Genomic DNA, 21,598 nt, shown 5'->3' with positions numbered 1-21,598 from the left:
AGAGAGCCAGTACGCCTGCACGGTCCGGTATTTCCGGCGCCACCTCCCCGCCCCAGCCTAGTACCTACAGTGCCTATATTACGCACTAGGCTACCAGTGCATTTCCAGAGCCCTGTTCCTCCTCCACGCACTCTCCCTATAGTGCGTGTATCCAGTTCGGTGCCTCCAGTTCCGGCCCCACGCACTAAGCCACCTGTGCGTCTCCCAAGTCCTGTACACACTGTCACTTCTCCCCGTACTAGTCCTGAGGTGCGTGCCCTCAGCCAGGTGCCACCAGTGCCGGTACCACGCACCAGGTATAGAGTACGCTTTGAGAGTTCAGTGTGCCCTGTCTCTGCTCCCCGCACTAGTAGGAAGGTGCTTATCATGAGCACGGTGCCTCCAGTTCCGGCACCACGCACCAGGTCTACAGTGCGCCATATCCGGCCAGAGCCATCCGTCTCCCCAGCGCCATCTGAGCCATCCGTCTCCCCAGCGCCATCTGAGCCATCCGTCTCCCCAGCGCCATCTGAGCCATCTGTCTCCTCAGCGCCATCTGAGCCATCCGTCTCCCCAGCGCCATCTGAGCCATCCGTCTGCCAGGAGCCTGCAAAGCCGCCCGTCTGCCATGAGCCTGCAAAGCCGCCCGTCTGCCATGAGCCTACAGAGCCGTCAGCCAGACAGGAGCCGCTAGAGCCGTCAGCCAGACAGGAGCCGCTAGAGCCGTCAGCCAGACAGGATCTGCCAGAGCCGCCAACCAGACAGGATCTGCCAGAGCCGCCAACCAGACAGGATCTGCCAGAGCCGCCAACCAGACAGGATCTGCCAGAGCCGCCAACCAGACAGGATCTGCCAGAGCCGCTAACCAGACAGGATCTGCCAGAGCCGCCAGCGAGCCATGAGCAGCCAGAGCCGTCAGTGAGCCATGAGCAGCCAGAGCCGTCAGTGAGCCATGAGCAGCCAGAGCCGTCAAAGAGCCATGAGCAGCCAGAGCCGTCAGTGAGCCATGAGCAGCCAGAGCCGTCAGAGAGCCATGAGCAGCCAGAGCCGTCAGAGCGCCATGAGCGTCGTGAGCCGTCAGCCTGCCATGAGCGTCGAGAGCCGTCAGCCTGCCATGAGCGTCGAGAGCCGTCAGCCTGCCATGAGCGTCGAGAGCCGTCAGCCTGCCATGAGCGTCGAGAGCCGTCAGCCTGCCATGAGCGTAGAGAGCCGTCAGTCTGCCATGAGCAGCCAGATCCGTCAGCTAGCCATGAGCAGCCAGATCCGTCAGCTAGCCATGAGCAGCCAGATCCGTCAGCTAGCCATGAGCAGCCAGATCCGTCAGCTAGCCATGAGCAGCCAGATCCGTCAGCTAGCCATGAGCAGCCAGATCCGTCAGCTAGCCATGAGCAGCCAGATCCGTCAGCTAGCCATGAGCAGCCAGATCCGTCAGCTAGCCATGAGCAGCCAGATCCGTCAGCTAGCCATGAGCAGCCAGATCCGTCAGCTAGCCATGAGCAGCCAGATCCGTCAGCCAGCCATGAGCAGCCAGATCCGTCAGCCAGCCATGAGCAGTCAGATCAGTCAGCCAGCCATGAGCAGCCAGATCAGTCAGCCAGCCATGAGCAGCCAGATCAGTCAGCCAGCCATGAGCAGCCAGATCCGTTAGCCAGCCATGAGCAGCCAGATCTGTCAGCCAGCCATGGGCCGTCCCTCAGTCCGGAGCTGCAGTCCCTCAGTCCGGAGCTGCAGTCCCTCAGTCCGGAGCTGCAGTCCCTCAGTCCGGAGCTGCAGTCCCTCAGTCCGGAGCTGCAGTCCCTCAGTCCGGAGCTGCCATTCCTCAGTCCGGAGCTGCCATTCCTCAGTCCGGAGCTGCCCCTTACCCTGGTGCTGCCCCTTACCCTGGTGCTGCCCCTTACCCTGGTACTGCCCCTTACCCTGGTACTGCCCCTGACCCTGGTACTGCCCCTTACCCTGGTACTGGCCCTTAGTCCGGAGCTGCCCCTTAGTCCGGAACTGCCCCTTAATGCAATGGGATTAATGTGGAGAGGGGTCATTTTGAAGAAGCTAAGGAGGTGGTTAGGGACTGTGGTGACGTGGGGACCACGACCAGAGCCGGAGCCGCCACCGTGGATGGAAGCCCACCCAGACCCTCCCCTAGACTGTGTAATGGTGCGCCCGGAGTTCGCACCTTAAGGGGGGGGTTATGTCACGCCCTGGCCTTAGTATTCTTTGTTTTCTTTATTATTTTAGTTAGGTCAGGGTGTGACATGGGGAATGTTTGTGTTTTGTTGGTTTTGGGTGTTTTTTATGGTAAAGGGGTTGTTGTGTAGTATATGGGTTTGTGTGGAGTTCAGGTGTCTAGCGTTGTCTATGTATGTTTAGTTGTCTAGGAGAGTCTATGGTTACCTGAATGAGTTCCCAATTAGAGACAGCTGATTTCGGTTGTCTCTGATTGGGAGCCTTATTTAGGGTAGCCATAGGCTCTCATTGGTTGTGGGTAATTGTCTATGTGATACGTTTGTAGCCAGTGTGTGCACATCGTTGTTTTAGCTTCACGATCGTTTTCTTGTTTTGTTTAGTGTTTAAGTGTTTTTGTTTCGTGTGCCGTCTTCGTAAATAAAAAGGAGATGGCTTATTTTCCAAGTGCTGCGTATTGGTCCGTCAATCCTCCACACGATCGTGACAGGATTCCTTCAGTGTAGGGTGACAGTTGAGGATTCCTTCAGTGTAGGGTGACAGTTGAGGATTCCTTCAGTGTAGGGTGACAGTTGAGGATTCCTTCAGTGTAGGGTGACAGTTGAAGATTCCTTCAGTGTAGGGTGACAGTTGAAGATTCCTTCAGTGTAGGGTGACAGTTGAGGATTCCTTCAGTGTAGGGTGACAGTTGAGGATTCCTTCAGCGTAGGGTGACAGTTGAGGATTCCTTCAGTGTAGGGTGACAGGTCAAAGGCATCTTCGATCTGAAAGCACATTTATTTTTCAAACACAACTAACTGAAAGATTAATGAGAAGAATATGCTTTCAATTTCATCAACACACCGTTTTGATGAATGGGGACAACTCTGTGTCATGTACACTACCCTTTGTTAGGTCCTTTAGGGTCCCGGTCACCAGTGTGGTAACACCACTCCTGCATAAATCGTGGAGACGGTCCACCTTGTACAAGGCTCACTGCAGATATTTCACCTGATACTCTGGATATAAGAGAAGGTGAAATGAGAAAATGTTCCTTCATAGTATTGTTTTTACATTTAGAAACGTATTGTCACGATCGTCTTCGTGAGAGAGAGAGGACCAAGGCGCAGCGTGTGAAAAATACATCTTCTTTTAATGAAGGAAAAACAAACACTTACAAAATGAACAAAACAAACGATTGTGAAGCTAAACCTGAACTAAGTGCACACATGCAACATAGAACACAGACATAGACAACTACCCCACAAAAGCCTACTGCCTATGGCTGCCTTAAATATGGCTCCCAATCAGAGACAATGAATGACAGCTGTCTCTGATTGAGAACCAATCTAGGCAGCCATAGACATAACTAGACAACTATACTCTACTCTGCCCCATACACATACAACACCCCATAGACACTACAAAACACATACATTCCCCATGTCACACCCTGACCTAACTAAAAAACATAAAGAAAACAAAGAATACTAAGGCCAGGGCGTGACACGTATGTGTTTTACAGAATTTTACATGTGCCTAACCCTTCTGTACAGTACTGTATGTATGTACATACAGGTGACTATATATCGACTATGAAACAAATAGGACATGGCCTATGAATTGCCATGAAATTATTTATCATTCTATGGTATATAACGTTAATATAGTAGAATGTTATGAACCGACACTGAATCGTAGGAGCTAACTACTAACTTAGCCATGTAGAAGTTGGACGGAAGAACGCCCACAGCTGTGGCGTCAAAACTGCAAATGAAGAACTGGTGTTTCAATCAACAACAAAAAAGTTTCAAAAGAAAAAAGGAAAAAGAACACTGCATGCAAAGGGGGCAGTCTACCCAAAATGAAGGGTGGTTGATAGCGGGATTAAGTTATTTTTTTCAAATACGTTTTTGTTCTATAAATATTTTTTGGGGAATAAAATACATAAAGTTTTGCATTCTATTCCAAAATATTTGATTGCAATATTTTTTACTTTGAGGCCTCGTTTTTGCTTTCAGAACAATTATTTTTGAAAGAAAATAAAAAATGTTTTGCTCTCGACAAAAAGACACAAATGTACTTCCATAGGCTATGCTGGCTATTTTAACAGTAAAGTTAGAAGAATGTGTTTAATTTAGTTGGCAATGGCATCATTAACAGGACTTATCAGCCTTTTAATAACATTTGAGTACGGAACGCGTCAAGGTATATTTTTTTAGACACGCAAAGACCCAAACGGCGTTCCGTATTTGAACTGAGAGCCAAACGAGATTGTTTCCATGGTTACATACAGACACTGAAATGTCAGTCCGTCAGTGTACGTGCGACTGTTTACAGAAATCCTAGAATTAAAACAGTTTCAAAAAGCTTTAAAAAGAAAAGCTAAAATGGACAATTGTGATTTGGAGAAGCTTGCAATTTCGGGACAGACGTTGCAGCCTGCGTTCAAAGCAGATGTAACAATTTATCAAGTTACTGTTGCAAGCGATGTCGACCAGGTTACATTGGACCTGCTCACAAGTGACTGCGGAGCCTGTTATAAAATCGTAAGTTTCAACAAAGTAACGTTTGGATGCGAATATATATTTTAAATACTACAAGATATCCTACACTGTGTACTAGGCACATAATTTGTTCTTCATGCTCTTGCAAATCAATACATTTGACATTTTCAGCGTTGTGGTGATGGCTCAAAGTCCATCAAACTGAATGATGGATTGAATTTGGTTGAAATAGAGGTGGTAGCCGAGGATGGCACCTCCAAAAAATATTGCATTGAGGTCACCAAACTGTCTGCGAGAACTGCAGAGTTGAGTGACCTTACAATTGAAGGAAATGTTCAATTACAACCTACATTTTCGGCAAACATCTATGATTACTCAAGTAAGTGGATATGCATTAAAAAAAAGATATATGAAAATAAAGTATGTATTCTATTTTATTCTCATGACTTATTCTATGACTTATATAATGTGCTGTTTTTTTAAAAACCTGGTAATCTTTTCATTTAGGCACAGTTCCTTTCTACTGTAACTCTGTGACCATACTGCCCAAAGTTCCTGATAAAAACATGAACGTTTCAGTGAATGAAGAAAGTGATTCCCAACCTTCTCCATTGACTGTTGGAGAAACTGTCGTCAGTATCAAGGTCTTATCAGCAGATGGCAGCAATTCTCAGGTAATTACACAAACTGCTACTGTACTGGCAACATTTTTATGGAAACCTTTGCTAAATCTTTGTACTTTAGATATAATGATACATAAAATATTCAATGATTCCTGATGGGATTAAAGAATGTCTCTTTCAAAACCACTCCCAGATGTACTATGTGTTGGTGATGCGAGAGCAGCTTCCCATGGCTGTGTCTTTCTGTGACGTGAAAGAGCAGGTGTACTATGAGTGCCCTGTCACTCTGACGGCCCTCTACAGACCTATATCCATCAACCAAAGGTAAAGTTACTATAGCAGGGGTATTCTAATCCTACCCTGAAGGTAGAGTTACTATAGCAGGGGTATTCTAATCCTACCCTGAAGGTAGAGTTACTATAGCAGGGGTATTCTAATCCTACCCTGAAGGTAGAGTTACTATAGCAGGGGTATTCTAATCCTACCCTGGAGATAAAGTTACTATAGCAGGGGGTATTCTAATCCTACCCTGGAGGTAAAGTTACTATAGCAGGGGTATTCTAATCCTACCCTGGAGGTAAAGTTACTATAGCAGGGGTATTCTAATCCTACCCTGGAGGTAGAGTTACTATAGCAGGGGTATTCTAATCCTACCCTGGAGGTAAAGTTACTATAGTAGGGGTATTCTAATCCTACCCTGGAGGTAAAGTTACTATAGCAGGGGTATTCTAATCCTACCCTGGAGGTAGAGTTACTATAGCAGGGGTATTCTAATCCTACCAGAGGTAGAGTTACTATAGCAGGGGTATTCTAATCCTACCAGAGGTAAAGTTACTATAGCAGGGGTATTCTAATCCTACCCTGGAGGTAAAGTTACTATAGCAGGGGTATTCTAATCCTACCCTGGAGATAAAGTTACTATAGCAGGGGTATTCTAATCCTACCCTGGAGGTAGAGTTACTATAACAGGGGGTATTCTAATCCTACCCTGGAGATAAAGTTACTATAGCAGGGGGTATTCTAATCCTACCCTGGAGATAAAGTTACTATAGCAGGGGTATTCTAATCCTACCCTGGAGATAAAGTTACTATAGCAGGGGGTATTCTAATCCTACCCTGGAGATAAAGTTATTATAGCAGGGGTGCTCTAATCCTACCCTGGAGGTAAAGTTACTATAGCAGGTGTATTCTAATCCTACCCTGGAGGTAAAGTTACTATAGCAGGGGTATTCTAATCCTACCCTGGAGGTAAAGTTACTATAGCAGGGGGTATTCTAATCCTACCCTGGAGGTAGAGTTACTATAGCAGGGGTATTCTAATCCTACCCTGAAGGTAGACTTACTATAGCAGGGGTATTCTAATCCTACCCTGGAGGTAAAGTTACTATAGCAGGGGTATTCTAATCCTACCCTGGAGGTAAAGTTACTATAGCAGGGGTATTCTAATCCTACCCTGGAGGTAGAGTTACTATAGCAGGGGTATTCTAATTCTACCAGAGGTAGAGTTACTATAGCAGGGGTATTCTAATCCTACCAGAGGTAAAGTTACTATAGCAGGGGTATTCTAATCCTACCCTGGAGGTAAAGTTACTATAGCAGGGGTATTCTAATCCTACCCTGGAGATAAAGTTACTATAGCAGGGGTATTCTAATCCTACCCTGGAGGTAGAGTTACTATAACAGGGGTATTCTAATCCTACCCTGGAGATAAAGTTACTATAGCAGGGGGTATTCTAATCCTACCCTGGAGATAAAGTTACTATAGCAGGGGTATTCTAATCCTACCCTGGAGATAAAGTTACTATAGCAGGGGGTATTCTAATCCTACCCTGGAGATAAAGTTATTATAGCAGGGGTGTTCTAATCCTACCCTGGAGGTAAAGTTACTATAGCAGGTGTATTCTAATCCTACCCTGGAGGTAAAGTTACTATAGCAGGGGTATTCTAATCCTACCCTGGAGGTAAAGTTACTATAGCAGGGGGTATTCTAATCCTACCCTGGAGGTAGAGTTACTATAGCAGGGGTCTTCTAATCCTACCCTGGAGGTAGAGTTGGTATAGCTGGGGTATTCTAATCCTACCCTGGAGGTAAAGTTACTATAGCAGGGGTATTCTAATCCTACCCTGGAGGTAAAGTTACTATAGCAGGGGTATTCTAATCCTACCCTGGAAGTAAAGTTACTATAGCAGGGGGTATTCTAATCCTACCCTGGAGGTAGTTACTATAGCAGGGGTATTCTAATCCTACCCTGGAGGTAAAGTTACTATAGCAGGGGTATTCTAATCCTACCCTGGAGGTAGAGTTACTATAGCAGGGGTATTCTAATCCTACCCTGAAGGTAGAGTTACTATAGCAGGGGTATTCTAATCCTACCCTGGATGTAGAATTACTATAGCAGGGGCATTCTAATCCTACCCTGGAGGTAGAGTTACTATAGCAGGGGTATTCTAATCCTACCCTGGAGGTAGAGTTACTATAGCAGGGGTATTCTAATCCTACCCTGGAGGTAAAGTTACTATAGCAGGGGTATTCTAATCCTACCAGAGGTAAAGTTACTATAGCAGGGGTATTCTAATCCTACCCTGGAGGTAAAGTTACTATAGCAGGGGTATTCTAATCCTACCCTGGAGGTAGAGTTACTATAGCAGGGGTATTCTAATCCTACCCTGAAGGTAAAGTTACTATAGCAGGGGTATTCTAATCCTACCCTGGAGGTAGAGTTACTATAGCAGGGGTATTCTAATCCTACCCTGGAGGTAAAGTTACTATAGCAGGGGTATTCTAATCCTACCAGAGGTAGAGTTACTATAGCAGGGGTATTCTAATCCTACCAGAGGTAGAGTTACTATAGCAGGGGTATTCTAATCCTACCAGAGGTAGAGTTACTATAGCAGGGGTATTCTAATCCTGCCCTGGAGGTAGAGTTACTATAGCAGGGGTATTCTAATCCTACCAGAGGTAGAGTTACTATAGCAGGGGTATTCTAATCCTACCAGAGGTAGAGTTACTATAGCAGGGGTATTCTAATCCTACCCTGGAGGTAAAGTTACTATAGCAGGGGTATTCTAATCCTACCCTGGAGATAAAGTTACTATAGCAGGGGTATTCTAATCCTACCCTGGAGGTAGAGTTACTATAACGGGGTATTCTAATCCTACCCTGGAGATAAAGTTACTATAGCAGGGGGTATTCTAATCCTACCCTGGAGGTAGAGTTACTATAATAGGGGTATTCTAATCCTACCCTGAAGGTAGACTTACTATAGCAGGGGTATTCTAATCCTACCCTGGAGGTAAAGTTACTATAGCAGGGGTCTTCTAATCCTACCAGAGGTAAAGTTACTATAGCAGGGGTATTCTAATCCTACCCTGGAGGTAAAGTTACTATAGCAGGGGTATTCTAATCCTACCCTGGAAGTAAAGTTACTATAGCAGGGGGTATTCTAATCCTACCCTGGAGGTAGTTACTATAGCAGGGGTATTCTAATCCTACCCTGGAGGTAAAGTTACTATAGCAGGGGTATTCTAATCCTACCCTGGAGGTAGAGTTACTATAGCAGGGGTATTCTAATCCTACCCTGAAGGTAGAGTTACTATAGCAGGGGTATTCTAATCCTACCCTGGATGTAGAATTACTATAGCAGGGGCATTCTAATCCTACCCTGGAGGTAGAGTTACTATAGCAGGGGGTATTCTAATCCTACCCTGGAGGTAGAGTTACTATAGCAGGGGTATTCTAATCCTACCCTGGAGGTAGAGTTACTATAGCAGGGGTATTCTAATCCTACCCTGGAGGTAAAGTTACTATAGCAGGGGTATTCTAATCCTACCAGAGGTAAAGTTACTAAAGCAGGGGTATTCTAATCCTACCCTGGAGGTAAAGTTACTATAGCAGGGGTATTCTAATCCTACCCTGAAGGTAGAGTTACTATAGCAGGGGTATTCTAATCCTACCCTGAAGGTAAAGTTACTATAGCACTAATCCTACCCTGGAGGTAAAGTTACTATAGCAGGGGTATTCTAATCCTACCCTGGAGGTAGAGTTACTATAGCAGGGGTATTCTAATCCTACCCTGGAGGTAAAGTTACTATAGCAGGGGTATTCTAATCCTACCAGAGGTAGAGTTACTATAGCAGGGGTATTCTAATCCTACCAGAGGTAGAGTTACTATAGCAGGGGTATTCTAATCCTACCAGAGGTAGAGTTACTATAGCAGGGGTATTCTAATCCTGCCCTGGAGGTAGAGTTACTATAGCAGGGGTATTCTAATCCTACCAGAGGTAGAGTTACTATAGCAGGGGTATTCTAATCCTACCAGAGGTAGAGTTACTATAGCAGGGGTATTCTAATCCTACCCTGGAGGTAAAGTTACTATAGCAGGGGTATTTTAATCCTACCCTGGAGATAAAGTTACTATAGCAAGGGTATTCTAATCCTACCCTGGAGGTAGAGTTACTATAACAGGGGGTATTCTAATCCTACCCTGGAGATAAAGTTACTATAGCAGGGGGTATTCTAATCCTACCCTGGAGGTAGAGTTACTATAGCAGGGGTATTCTAATCCTACCCTGAAGGTAGACTTACTATAGCAGGGGTTTTCTAATCCTACCCTGGAGGTAAAGTTACTATAGCAGGGGTCTTCTAATCCTACCCTGGAGGTAGAGTTGGTATAGCTGGGGTATTCTAATCCTACCCTGGAGGTAAAGTTACTATAGCAGGGGTATTCTAATCCTACCCTGGAGGTAAAGTTACTATAGCAGGGGTATTCTAATCCTACCCTGGAAGTAAAGTTACTATAGCAGGGGGTATTCTAATCCTACCCTGGAGGTAGCTACTATAGCAGGGGTATTCTAATCCTACCCGGGAGGTAAAGTTACTATAGCAGGGGTATTCTAATCCTACCCTGGAGGTAGAGTTACTATAGCAGGGGTATTCTAATCCTACCCTGAAGGTAGAGTTACTATAGCAGGGGTATTCTAATCCCACCCTGGATGTAGAATTACTATAGCAGGGGCATTCTAATCCTACCCTGGAGGTAGAGTTACTATAGCAGGGGGTATTCTAATCCTACCCTGGAGGTAGAGTTACTATAGCAGGGGTATTCTAATCCTACCCTGGAGGTAGAGTTACTATAGCAGGGGTATTCTAATCCTACCCTGGAGGTAGAGTTACTATAGCAGGGGTATTCTAATCCTACCCTGAAGGTAGAGTTACTATAGCAGGGGTATTCTAATCCTACCCTGGATGTAGAATTACTATAGCAGGGGCATTCTAATCCTACCCTGGAGGTAGAGTTACTATAGCAGGGGGTATTCTAATCCTACCCTGGAGGTAGAGTTACTATAGCAGGGGTATTCTAATCCTACCCTGGAGGTAAAGTTACTATAGCAGGGGTATTCTAATCCTACCCTGGAGATAAAGTTACTATAGCAGGGGTATTCTAATCCTACCCTGGAGGTAGAGTTACTATAACGGGGTATTCTAATCCTACCCTGGAGATAAAGTTACTATAGCAGGGGGTATTCTAATCCTACCCTGGAGGTAGAGTTACTATAATAGGGGTATTCTAATCCTACCCTGAAGGTAGACTTACTATAGCAGGGGTATTCTAATCCTACCCTGGAGGTAAAGTTACTATAGCAGGGGTCTTCTAATCCTACCAGAGGTAAAGTTACTATAGCAGGGGTATTCTAATCCTACCCTGGAGGTAAAGTTACTATAGCAGGGGTATTCTAATCCTACCCTGGAAGTAAAGTTACTATAGCAGGGGGTATTCTAATCCTACCCTGGAGGTAGTTACTATAGCAGGGGTATTCTAATCCTACCCTGGAGGTAAAGTTACTATAGCAGGGGTATTCTAATCCTACCCTGGAGGTAGAGTTACTATAGCAGGGGTATTCTAATCCTACCCTGAAGGTAGAGTTACTATAGCAGGGGTATTCTAATCCTACCCTGGATGTAGAATTACTATAGCAGGGGCATTCTAATCCTACCCTGGAGGTAGAGTTACTATAGCAGGGGGTATTCTAATCCTACCCTGGAGGTAGAGTTACTATAGCAGGGGTATTCTAATCCTACCCTGGAGGTAGAGTTACTATAGCAGGGGTATTCTAATCCTACCCTGGAGGTAAAGTTACTATAGCAGGGGTATTCTAATCCTACCAGAGGTAAAGTTACTAAAGCAGGGGTATTCTAATCCTACCCTGGAGGTAAAGTTACTATAGCAGGGGTATTCTAATCCTACCCTGGAGGTAGAGTTACTATAGCAGGGGTATTCTAATCCTACCCTGAAGGTAAAGTTACTATAGCACTAATCCTACCCTGGAGGTAAAGTTACTATAGCAGGGGTATTCTAATCCTACCCTGGAGGTAGAGTTACTATAGCAGGGGTATTCTAATCCTACCCTGGAGGTAAAGTTACTATAGCAGGGGTATTCTAATCCTACCAGAGGTAGAGTTACTATAGCAGGGGTATTCTAATCCTACCAGAGGTAGAGTTACTATAGCAGGGGTATTCTAATCCTACCAGAGGTAGAGTTACTATAGCAGGGGTATTCTAATCCTGCCCTGGAGGTAGAGTTACTATAGCAGGGGTATTCTAATCCTACCAGAGGTAGAGTTACTATAGCAGGGGTATTCTAATCCTACCAGAGGTAGAGTTACTATAGCAGGGGTATTCTAATCCTACCCTGGAGGTAAAGTTACTATAGCAGGGGTATTCTAATCCTACCCTGGAGATAAAGTTACTATAGCAAGGGTATTCTAATCCTACCCTGGAGGTAGAGTTACTATAACAGGGGGTATTCTAATCCTACCCTGGAGATAAAGTTACTATAGCAGGGGGTATTCTAATCCTACCCTGGAGGTAGAGTTACTATAGCAGGGGTATTCTAATCCTACCCTGAAGGTAGACTTACTATAGCAGGGGTTTTCTAATCCTACCCTGGAGGTAAAGTTACTATAGCAGGGGTCTTCTAATCCTACCCTGGAGGTAGAGTTGGTATAGCTGGGGTATTCTAATCCTACCCTGGAGGTAAAGTTACTATAGCAGGGGTATTCTAATCCTACCCTGGAGGTAGCTACTATAGCAGGGGTATTCTAATCCTACCCGGGAGGTAAAGTTACTATAGCAGGGGTATTCTAATCCTACCCTGGAGGTAGAGTTACTATAGCAGGGGTATTCTAATCCTACCCTGAAGGTAGAGTTACTATAGCAGGGGTATTCTAATCCCACCCTGGATGTAGAATTACTATAGCAGGGGTCTTCTAATCCTACCCTGGAGGTAGAGTTGGTATAGCTGGGGTATTCTAATCCTACCCTGGAGGTAAAGTTACTATAGCAGGGGTATTCTAATCCTACCCTGGAGGTAAAGTTACTATAGCAGGGGTATTCTAATCCTACCCTGGAAGTAAAGTTACTATAGCAGGGGGTATTCTAATCCTACCCTGGAGGTAGCTACTATAGCAGGGGTATTCTAATCCTACCCGGGAGGTAAAGTTACTATAGCAGGGGTATTCTAATCCTACCCTGGAGGTAGAGTTACTATAGCAGGGGTATTCTAATCCTACCCTGAAGGTAGAGTTACTATAGCAGGGGTATTCTAATCCCACCCTGGATGTAGAATTACTATAGCAGGGGCATTCTAATCCTACCCTGGAGGTAGAGTTACTATAGCAGGGGGTATTCTAATCCTACCCTGGAGGTAGAGTTACTATAGCAGGGGTATTCTAATCCTACCCTGGAGGTAGAGTTACTATAGCAGGGGTATTCTAATCCTACCCTGGAGGTAGAGTTACTATAGCAGGGGTATTCTAATCCTACCCTGAAGGTAGAGTTACTATAGCAGGGGTATTCTAATCCTACCCTGGATGTAGAATTACTATAGCAGGGGCATTCTAATCCTACCCTGGAGGTAGAGTTACTATAGCAGGGGGTATTCTAATCCTACCCTGGAGGTAGAGTTACTATAGCAGGGGTATTCTAATCCTACCCTGGAGGTAAAGTTACTATAGCAGGGGTATTCTAATCCTACCCTGGAGATAAAGTTACTATAGCAGGGGTATTCTAATCCTACCCTGGAGGTAGAGTTACTATAACGGGGTATTCTAATCCTACCCTGGAGATAAAGTTACTATAGCAGGGGGTATTCTAATCCTACCCTGGAGGTAGAGTTACTATAATAGGGGTATTCTAATCCTACCCTGAAGGTAGACTTACTATAGCAGGGGTATTCTAATCCTACCCTGGAGGTAAAGTTACTATAGCAGGGGTCTTCTAATCCTACCAGAGGTAAAGTTACTATAGCAGGGGTATTCTAATCCTACCCTGGAGGTAAAGTTACTATAGCAGGGGTATTCTAATCCTACCCTGGAAGTAAAGTTACTATAGCAGGGGGTATTCTAATCCTACCCTGGAGGTAGTTACTATAGCAGGGGTATTCTAATCCTACCCTGGAGGTAAAGTTACTATAGCAGGGGTATTCTAATCCTACCCTGGAGGTAGAGTTACTATAGCAGGGGTATTCTAATCCTACCCTGAAGGTAGAGTTACTATAGCAGGGGTATTCTAATCCTACCCTGGATGTAGAATTACTATAGCAGGGGCATTCTAATCCTACCCTGGAGGTAGAGTTACTATAGCAGGGGGTATTCTAATCCTACCCTGGAGGTAGAGTTACTATAGCAGGGGTATTCTAATCCTACCCTGGAGGTAGAGTTACTATAGCAGGGGTATTCTAATCCTACCCTGGAGGTAAAGTTACTATAGCAGGGGTATTCTAATCCTACCAGAGGTAAAGTTACTAAAGCAGGGGTATTCTAATCCTACCCTGGAGGTAAAGTTACTATAGCAGGGGTATTCTAATCCTACCCTGGAGGTAGAGTTACTATAGCAGGGGTATTCTAATCCTACCCTGAAGGTAAAGTTACTATAGCACTAATCCTACCCTGGAGGTAAAGTTACTATAGCAGGGGTATTCTAATCCTACCCTGGAGGTAGAGTTACTATAGCAGGGGTATTCTAATCCTACCCTGGAGGTAAAGTTACTATAGCAGGGGTATTCTAATCCTACCAGAGGTAGAGTTACTATAGCAGGGGTATTCTAATCCTACCAGAGGTAGAGTTACTATAGCAGGGGTATTCTAATCCTACCAGAGGTAGAGTTACTATAGCAGGGGTATTCTAATCCTGCCCTGGAGGTAGAGTTACTATAGCAGGGGTATTCTAATCCTACCAGAGGTAGAGTTACTATAGCAGGGGTATTCTAATCCTACCAGAGGTAGAGTTACTATAGCAGGGGTATTCTAATCCTACCCTGGAGGTAAAGTTACTATAGCAGGGGTATTCTAATCCTACCCTGGAGATAAAGTTACTATAGCAAGGGTATTCTAATCCTACCCTGGAGGTAGAGTTACTATAACAGGGGGTATTCTAATCCTACCCTGGAGATAAAGTTACTATAGCAGGGGGTATTCTAATCCTACCCTGGAGGTAGAGTTACTATAGCAGGGGTATTCTAATCCTACCCTGAAGGTAGACTTACTATAGCAGGGGTTTTCTAATCCTACCCTGGAGGTAAAGTTACTATAGCAGGGGTCTTCTAATCCTACCCTGGAGGTAGAGTTGGTATAGCTGGGGTATTCTAATCCTACCCTGGAGGTAAAGTTACTATAGCAGGGGTATTCTAATCCTACCCTGGAGGTAGCTACTATAGCAGGGGTATTCTAATCCTACCCGGGAGGTAAAGTTACTATAGCAGGGGTATTCTAATCCTACCCTGGAGGTAGAGTTACTATAGCAGGGGTATTCTAATCCTACCCTGAAGGTAGAGTTACTATAGCAGGGGTATTCTAATCCCACCCTGGATGTAGAATTACTATAGCAGGGGCATTCTAATCCTACCCTGGAGGTAGAGTTACTATAGCAGGGGGTATTCTAATCCTACCCTGGAGGTAGAGTTACTATAGCAGGGGTATTCTAATCCTACCCTGGAGGTAGAGTTACTATAGCAGGGGTATTCTAATCCTACCCTGGAGGTAGAGTTACTATAGCAGGGGTATTCTAATCCTACCCTGAAGGTAGAGTTACTATAGCAGGGGTATTCTAATCCTACCCTGGATGTAGAATTACTATAGCAGGGGCATTCTAATCCTACCCTGGAGGTAGAGTTACTATAGCAGGGGGTATTCTAATCCTACCCTGGAGGTAGAGTTACTATAGCAGGGGTATTCTAATCCTACCCTGGAGGTAAAGTTACTATAGCAGGGGTATTCTAATCCTACCCTGGAGATAAAGTTACTATAGCAGGGGTATTCTAATCCTACCCTGGAGGTAGAGTTACTATAACGGGGTATTCTAATCCTACCCTGGAGATAAAGTTACTATAGCAGGGGGTATTCTAATCCTACCCTGGAGGTAGAGTTACTATAATAGGGGTATTCTAATCCTACCCTGAAGGTAGACTTACTATAGCAGGGGTATTCTAATCCTACCCTGGAGGTAAAGTTACTATAGCAGGGGTCTTCTAATCCTACCAGAGGTAAAGTTACTATAGCAGGGGTATTCTAATCCTACCCTGGAGGTAAAGTTACTATAGCAGGGGTATTCTAATCCTACCCTGGAAGTAAAGTTACTATAGCAGGGGGTATTCTAATCCTACCCTGGAGGTAGTTACTATAGCAGGGGTATTCTAATCCTACCCTGGAGGTAAAGTTACTATAGCAGGGGTATTCTAATCCTACCCTGGAGGTAGAGTTACTATAGCAGGGGTATTCTAATCCTACCCTGAAGGTAGAGTTACTATAGCAGGGGTATTCTAATCCTACCCTGGATGTAGAATTACTATAGCAGGGGCATTCTAATCCTACCCTGGAGGTAGAGTTACTATAGCAGGGGGTATTCTAATCCTACCCTGGAGGTAGAGTTACTATAGCAGGGGTATTCTAATCCTACCCTGGAGGTAGAGTTACTATAGCAGGGGTATTCTAATCCTACCCTGGAGGTAAAGTTACTATAGCAGGGGTATTCTAATCCTACCAGAGGTAAAGTTACTAAAGCAGGGGTATTCTAATCCTACCCTGGAGGTAAAGTTACTATAGCAGGGGTATTCTAATCCTACCCTGGAGGTAGAGTTACTATAGCAGGGGTATTCTAATCCTACCCTGAAGGTAAAGTTACTATAGCACTAATCCTACCCTGGAGGTAAAGTTACTATAGCAGGGGTATTCTAATCCTACCCTGGAGGTAGAGTTACTATAGCAGGGGTATTCTAATCCTACCCTGGAGGTAAAGTTACTATAGCAGGGGTATTCTAATCCTACCAGAGGTAGAGTTACTATAGCAGGGGTATTCTAATCCTACCAGAGGTAGAGTTACTATAGCAGGGGTATTCTAATCCTACCAGAGGTAGAGTTACTATAGCAGGGGTATTCTAATCCTGCCCTGGAGGTAGAGTTACTATAGCAGGGGTATTCTAATCCTACCAGAGGTAGAGTTACTATAGCAGGGGTATTCTAATCCTACCAGAGGTAGAGTTACTATAGCAGGGGTATTCTAATCCTACCCTGGAGGTAAAGTTACTATAGCAGGGGTATTCTAATCCTACCCTGGAGATAAAGTTACTATAGCAAGGGTATTCTAATCCTACCCTGGAGGTAGAGTTACTATAACAGGGGGTATTCTAATCCTACCCTGGAGATAAAGTTACTATAGCAGGGGGTATTCTAATCCTACCCTGGAGGTAGAGTTACTATAGCAGGGGTATTCTAATCCTACCCTGGAGGTAGAGTTACTATAATAGGGGTATTCTAATCCTACCCTGAAGGTAGACTTACTATAGCAGGGGTATTCTAATCCTACCCTGGAGGTAAAGTTACTATAGCAGGGGTCTTCTAATCCTACCAGAGGTAAAGTTACTATAGCAGGGGTATTCTAATCCTACCCTGGAGGTAAAGTTACTATAGCAGGGGTATTCTAATCCTACCCTGGAAGTAAAGTTACTATAGCAGGGGGTATTCTAATCCTACCCTGGAGGTAGTTACTATAGCAGGGGTATTCTAATCCTACCCTGGAGGTAAAGTTACTATAGCAGGGGTATTCTAATCCTACCCTGGAGGTAGAGTTACTATAGCAGGGGTATTCTAATCCTACCCTGAAGGTAGAGTTACTATAGCAGGGGTATTCTAATCCTACCCTGGATGTAGAATTACTATAGCAGGGGCATTCTAATCCTACCCTGGAGGTAGAGTTACTATAGCAGGGGGTATTCTAATCCTACCCTGGAGGTAGAGTTACTATAGCAGGGGTATTCTAATCCTACCCTGGAGGTAGAGTTACTATAGCAGGGGTATTCTAATCCTACCCTGGAGGTAAAGTTACTATAGCAGGGGTATTCTAATCCTACCAGAGGTAAAGTTACTAAAGCAGGGGTATTCTAATCCTACCCTGGAGGTAAAGTTACTATAGCAGGGGTATTCTAATCCTACCCTGGAGGTAGAGTTACTATAGCAGGGGTATTCTAATCCTACCCTGGAGGTAAAGTTACTATAGCAGGGGTCTTCTAATCCTACCCTGGAGGTAGAGTTGGTATAGCTGGGGTATTCTAATCCTACCCTGGAGGTAAAGTTACTATAGCAGGGGTATTCTAATCCTACCCTGGAGGTAGCTACTATAGCAGGGGTATTCTAATCCTACCCGGGAGGTAAAGTTACTATAGCAGGGGTATTCTAATCCTACCCTGGAGGTAGAGTTACTATAGCAGGGGTATTCTAATCCTACCCTGAAGGTAGAGTTACTATAGCAGGGGTATTCTAATCCCACCCTGGATGTAGAATTACTATAGCAGGGGTCTTCTAATCCTACCCTGGAGGTAGAGTTGGTATAGCTGGGGTATTCTAATCCTACCCTGGAGGTAAAGTTACTATAGCAGGGGTATTCTAATCCTACCCTGGAGGTAAAGTTACTATAGCAGGGGTATTCTAATCCTACCCTGGAAGTAAAGTTACTATAGCAGGGGGTATTCTAATCCTACCCTGGAGGTAGCTACTATAGCAGGGGTATTCTAATCCTACCCGGGAGGTAAAGTTACTATAGCAGGGGTATTCTAATCCTACCCTGGAGGTAGAGTTACTATAGCAGGGGTATTCTAATCCTACCCTGAAGGTAGAGTTACTATAGCAGGGGTATTCTAATCCCACCCTGGATGTAGAATTACTATAGCAGGGGCATTCTAATCCTACCCTGGAGGTAGAGTTACTATAGCAGGGGGTATTCTAATCCTACCCTGGAGGTAGAGTTACTATAGCAGGGGTATTCTAATCCTACCCTGGAGGTAGAGTTACTATAGCAGGGGTATTCTAATCCTACCCTGGAGGTAGAGTTACTATAGCAGGGGTATTCTAATCCTACCCTGAAGGTAGAGTTACTATAGCAGGGGTATTCTAATCCTACCCTGGATGTAGAATTACTATAGCAGGGGCATTCTAATCCTACCCTGGAGGTAGAGTTACTATAGCAGGGGTATTCTAATCCTACCCTGAAGGTAGAGTTACTATAGCAGGGGTATTCTAATCCTACCCTGGATGTAGAATTACTATAGCAGGGGCATTCTAATCCTACCCTGGAGGTAGAGTTACTATAGCAGGGGGTATTCTAATCCTACCCTGGAGGTAGAGTTACTATAGCAGGGGTATTCTAATCCTACCCTGGAGGTAAAGTTACTATAGCAGGGGTATTCTAATCCTACCCTGGAGATAAAGTTACTATAGCAGGGGTATTCTAATCCTACCCTGGAGGTAGAGTTACTATAACGGGGTATTCTAATCCTACCCTGGAGATAAAGTTACTATAGCAGGGGGTATTCTAATCCTACCCTGGAGGTAGAGTTACTATAATAGGGGTATTCTAATCCTACCCTGAAGGTAGACTTACTATAGCAGGGGTATTCTAATCCTACCCTGGAGGTAAAGTTACTATAGCAGGGGTCTTCTAATCCTACCAGAGGTAAAGTTACTATAGCAGGGGTATTCTAATCCTACCCTGGAGGTAAAGTTACTATAGCAGGGGTATTCTAATCCTACCCTGGAAGTAAAGTTACTATAGCAGGGGGTATTCTAATCCTACCCTGGAGGTAGTTACTATAGCAGGGGTATTCTAATCCTACCCTGGAGGTAAAGTTACTATAGCAGGGGTATTCTAATCCTACCCTGGAGGTAGAGTTACTATAGCAGGGGTATTCTAATCCTACCCTGAAGGTAGAGTTACTATAGCAGGGGTATTCTAATCCTACCCTGGATGTAGAATTACTATAGCAGGGGCATTCTAATCCTACCCTGGAGGTAGAGTTACTATAGCAGGGGGTATTCTAATCCTACCCTGGAGGTAGAGTTACTATAGCAGGGGTATTCTAATCCTACCCTGGAGGTAGAGTTACTATAGCAGGGGTATTCTAATCCTACCCTGGAGGTAAAGTTACTATAGCAGGGGTATTCTAATCCTACCAGAGGTAAAGTTACTAAAGCAGGGGTATTCTAATCCTACCCTGGAGGTAAAGTTACTATAGCAGGGGTATTCTAATCCTACCCTGGAGGTAGAGTTACTATAGCAGGGGTATTCTAATCCTACCCTGAAGGTAAAGTTACTATAGCACTAATCCTACCCTGGAGGTAAAGTTACTATAGCAGGGGTATTCTAATCCTACCCTGGAGGTAGAGTTACTATAGCAGGGGTATTCTAATCCTACCCTGGAGGTAAAGTTACTATAGCAGGGGTATTCTAATCCTACCAGAGGTAGAGTTACTATAGCAGGGGTATTCTAATCCTACCAGAGGTAGAGTTACTATAGCAGGGGTATTCTAATCCTACCAGAGGTAGAGTTACTATAGCAGGGGTATTCTAATCCTGCCCTGGAGGTAGAGTTACTATAGCAGGGGTATTCTAATCCTACCAGAGGTAGAGTTACTATAGCAGGGGTATTCTAATCCTACCAGAGGTAGAGTTACTATAGCAGGGGTATTCTAATCCTACCCTGGAGGTAAAGTTACTATAGCAGGGGTATTCTAATCCTACCCTGGAGATAAAGTTACTATAGCAAGGGTATTCTAATCCTACCCTGGAGGTAGAGTTACTATAACAGGGGGTATTCTAATCCTACCCTGGAGATAAAGTTACTATAGCAGGGGGTATTCTAATCCTACCCTGGAGGTAGAGTTACTATAGCAGGGGTATTCTAATCCTACCCTGAAGGTAGACTTACTATAGCAGGGGTTTTCTAATCCTACCCTGGAGGTAAAGTTACTATAGCAGGGGTCTTCTAATCCTACCCTGGAGGTAGAGTTGGTATAGCTGGGGTATTCTAATCCTACCCTGGAGGTAAAGTTACTATAGCAGGGGTATTCTAATCCTACCCTGGAGGTAGCTACTATAGCAGGGGTATTCTAATCCTACCCGGGAGGTAAAGTTACTATAGCAGGGGTATTCTAATCCTACCCTGGAGGTAGAGTTACTATAGCAGGGGTATTCTAATCCTACCCTGAAGGTAGAGTTACTATAGCAGGGGTATTCTAATCCCACCCTGGATGTAGAATTACTATAGCAGGGGTCTTCTAATCCTACCCTGGAGGTAGAGTTGGTATAGCTGGGGTATTCTAATCCTACCCTGGAGGTAAAGTTACTATAGCAGGGGTATTCTAATCCTACCCTGGAGGTAAAGTTACTATAGCAGGGGTATTCTAATCCTACCCTGGAAGTAAAGTTACTATAGCAGGGGGTATTCTAATCCTACCCTGGAGGTAGCTACTATAGCAGGGGTATTCTAATCCTACCCGGGAGGTAAAGTTACTATAGCAGGGGTATTCTAATCCTACCCTGGAGGTAGAGTTACTATAGCAGGGGTATTCTAATCCTACCCTGAAGGTAGAGTTACTATAGCAGGGGTATTCTAATCCCACCCTGGATGTAGAATTACTATAGCAGGGGCATTCTAATCCTACCCTGGAGGTAGAGTTACTATAGCAGGGGGTATTCTAATCCTACCCTGGAGGTAGAGTTACTATAGCAGGGGTATTCTAATCCTACCCTGGAGGTAGAGTTACTATAGCAGGGGTATTCTAATCCTACCCTGGAGGTAGAGTTACTATAGCAGGGGTATTCTAATCCTACCCTGAAGGTAGAGTTACTATAGCAGGGGTATTCTAATCCTACCCTGGATGTAGAATTACTATAGCAGGGGCATTCTAATCCTACCCTGGAGGTAGAGTTACTATAGCAGGGGGTATTCTAATCCTACCCTGGAGGTAGAGTTACTATAGCAGGGGTATTCTAATCCTACCCTGGA

General features: G+C 44.7%; 1 protein-coding gene across 1 annotated transcript in view; it reads left to right on the top strand.

Annotated features, from left to right (window-relative positions):
• Positions 1–4,431: 4,431 nt before the first annotated feature.
• The window catches only part of LOC129828573 (uncharacterized), a 101,181-nt gene continuing 84,014 nt past the window's right edge, over positions 4,432–21,598 (top strand). The window contains exons 1-4 of the mRNA XM_055889619.1: positions 4,432–4,685; positions 4,815–5,022; positions 5,151–5,317; positions 5,460–5,590. Coding sequence (XP_055745594.1) covers positions 4,527–4,685; positions 4,815–5,022; positions 5,151–5,317; positions 5,460–5,590 — 665 coding nt within the window. The 5' untranslated portion in view covers positions 4,432–4,526. The remainder of the gene's footprint in view (positions 4,686–4,814; positions 5,023–5,150; positions 5,318–5,459; positions 5,591–21,598) is intronic.

Source organism: Salvelinus fontinalis, chromosome 30 (assembly GCF_029448725.1).
Source record: "Salvelinus fontinalis isolate EN_2023a chromosome 30, ASM2944872v1, whole genome shotgun sequence".
Taxonomy (NCBI): domain Eukaryota; kingdom Metazoa; phylum Chordata; class Actinopteri; order Salmoniformes; family Salmonidae; genus Salvelinus; species Salvelinus fontinalis.
The sequence above is the reverse complement of the archived record's forward strand: the minus strand, read 5'-3'. Positions and strand labels throughout refer to the sequence as shown.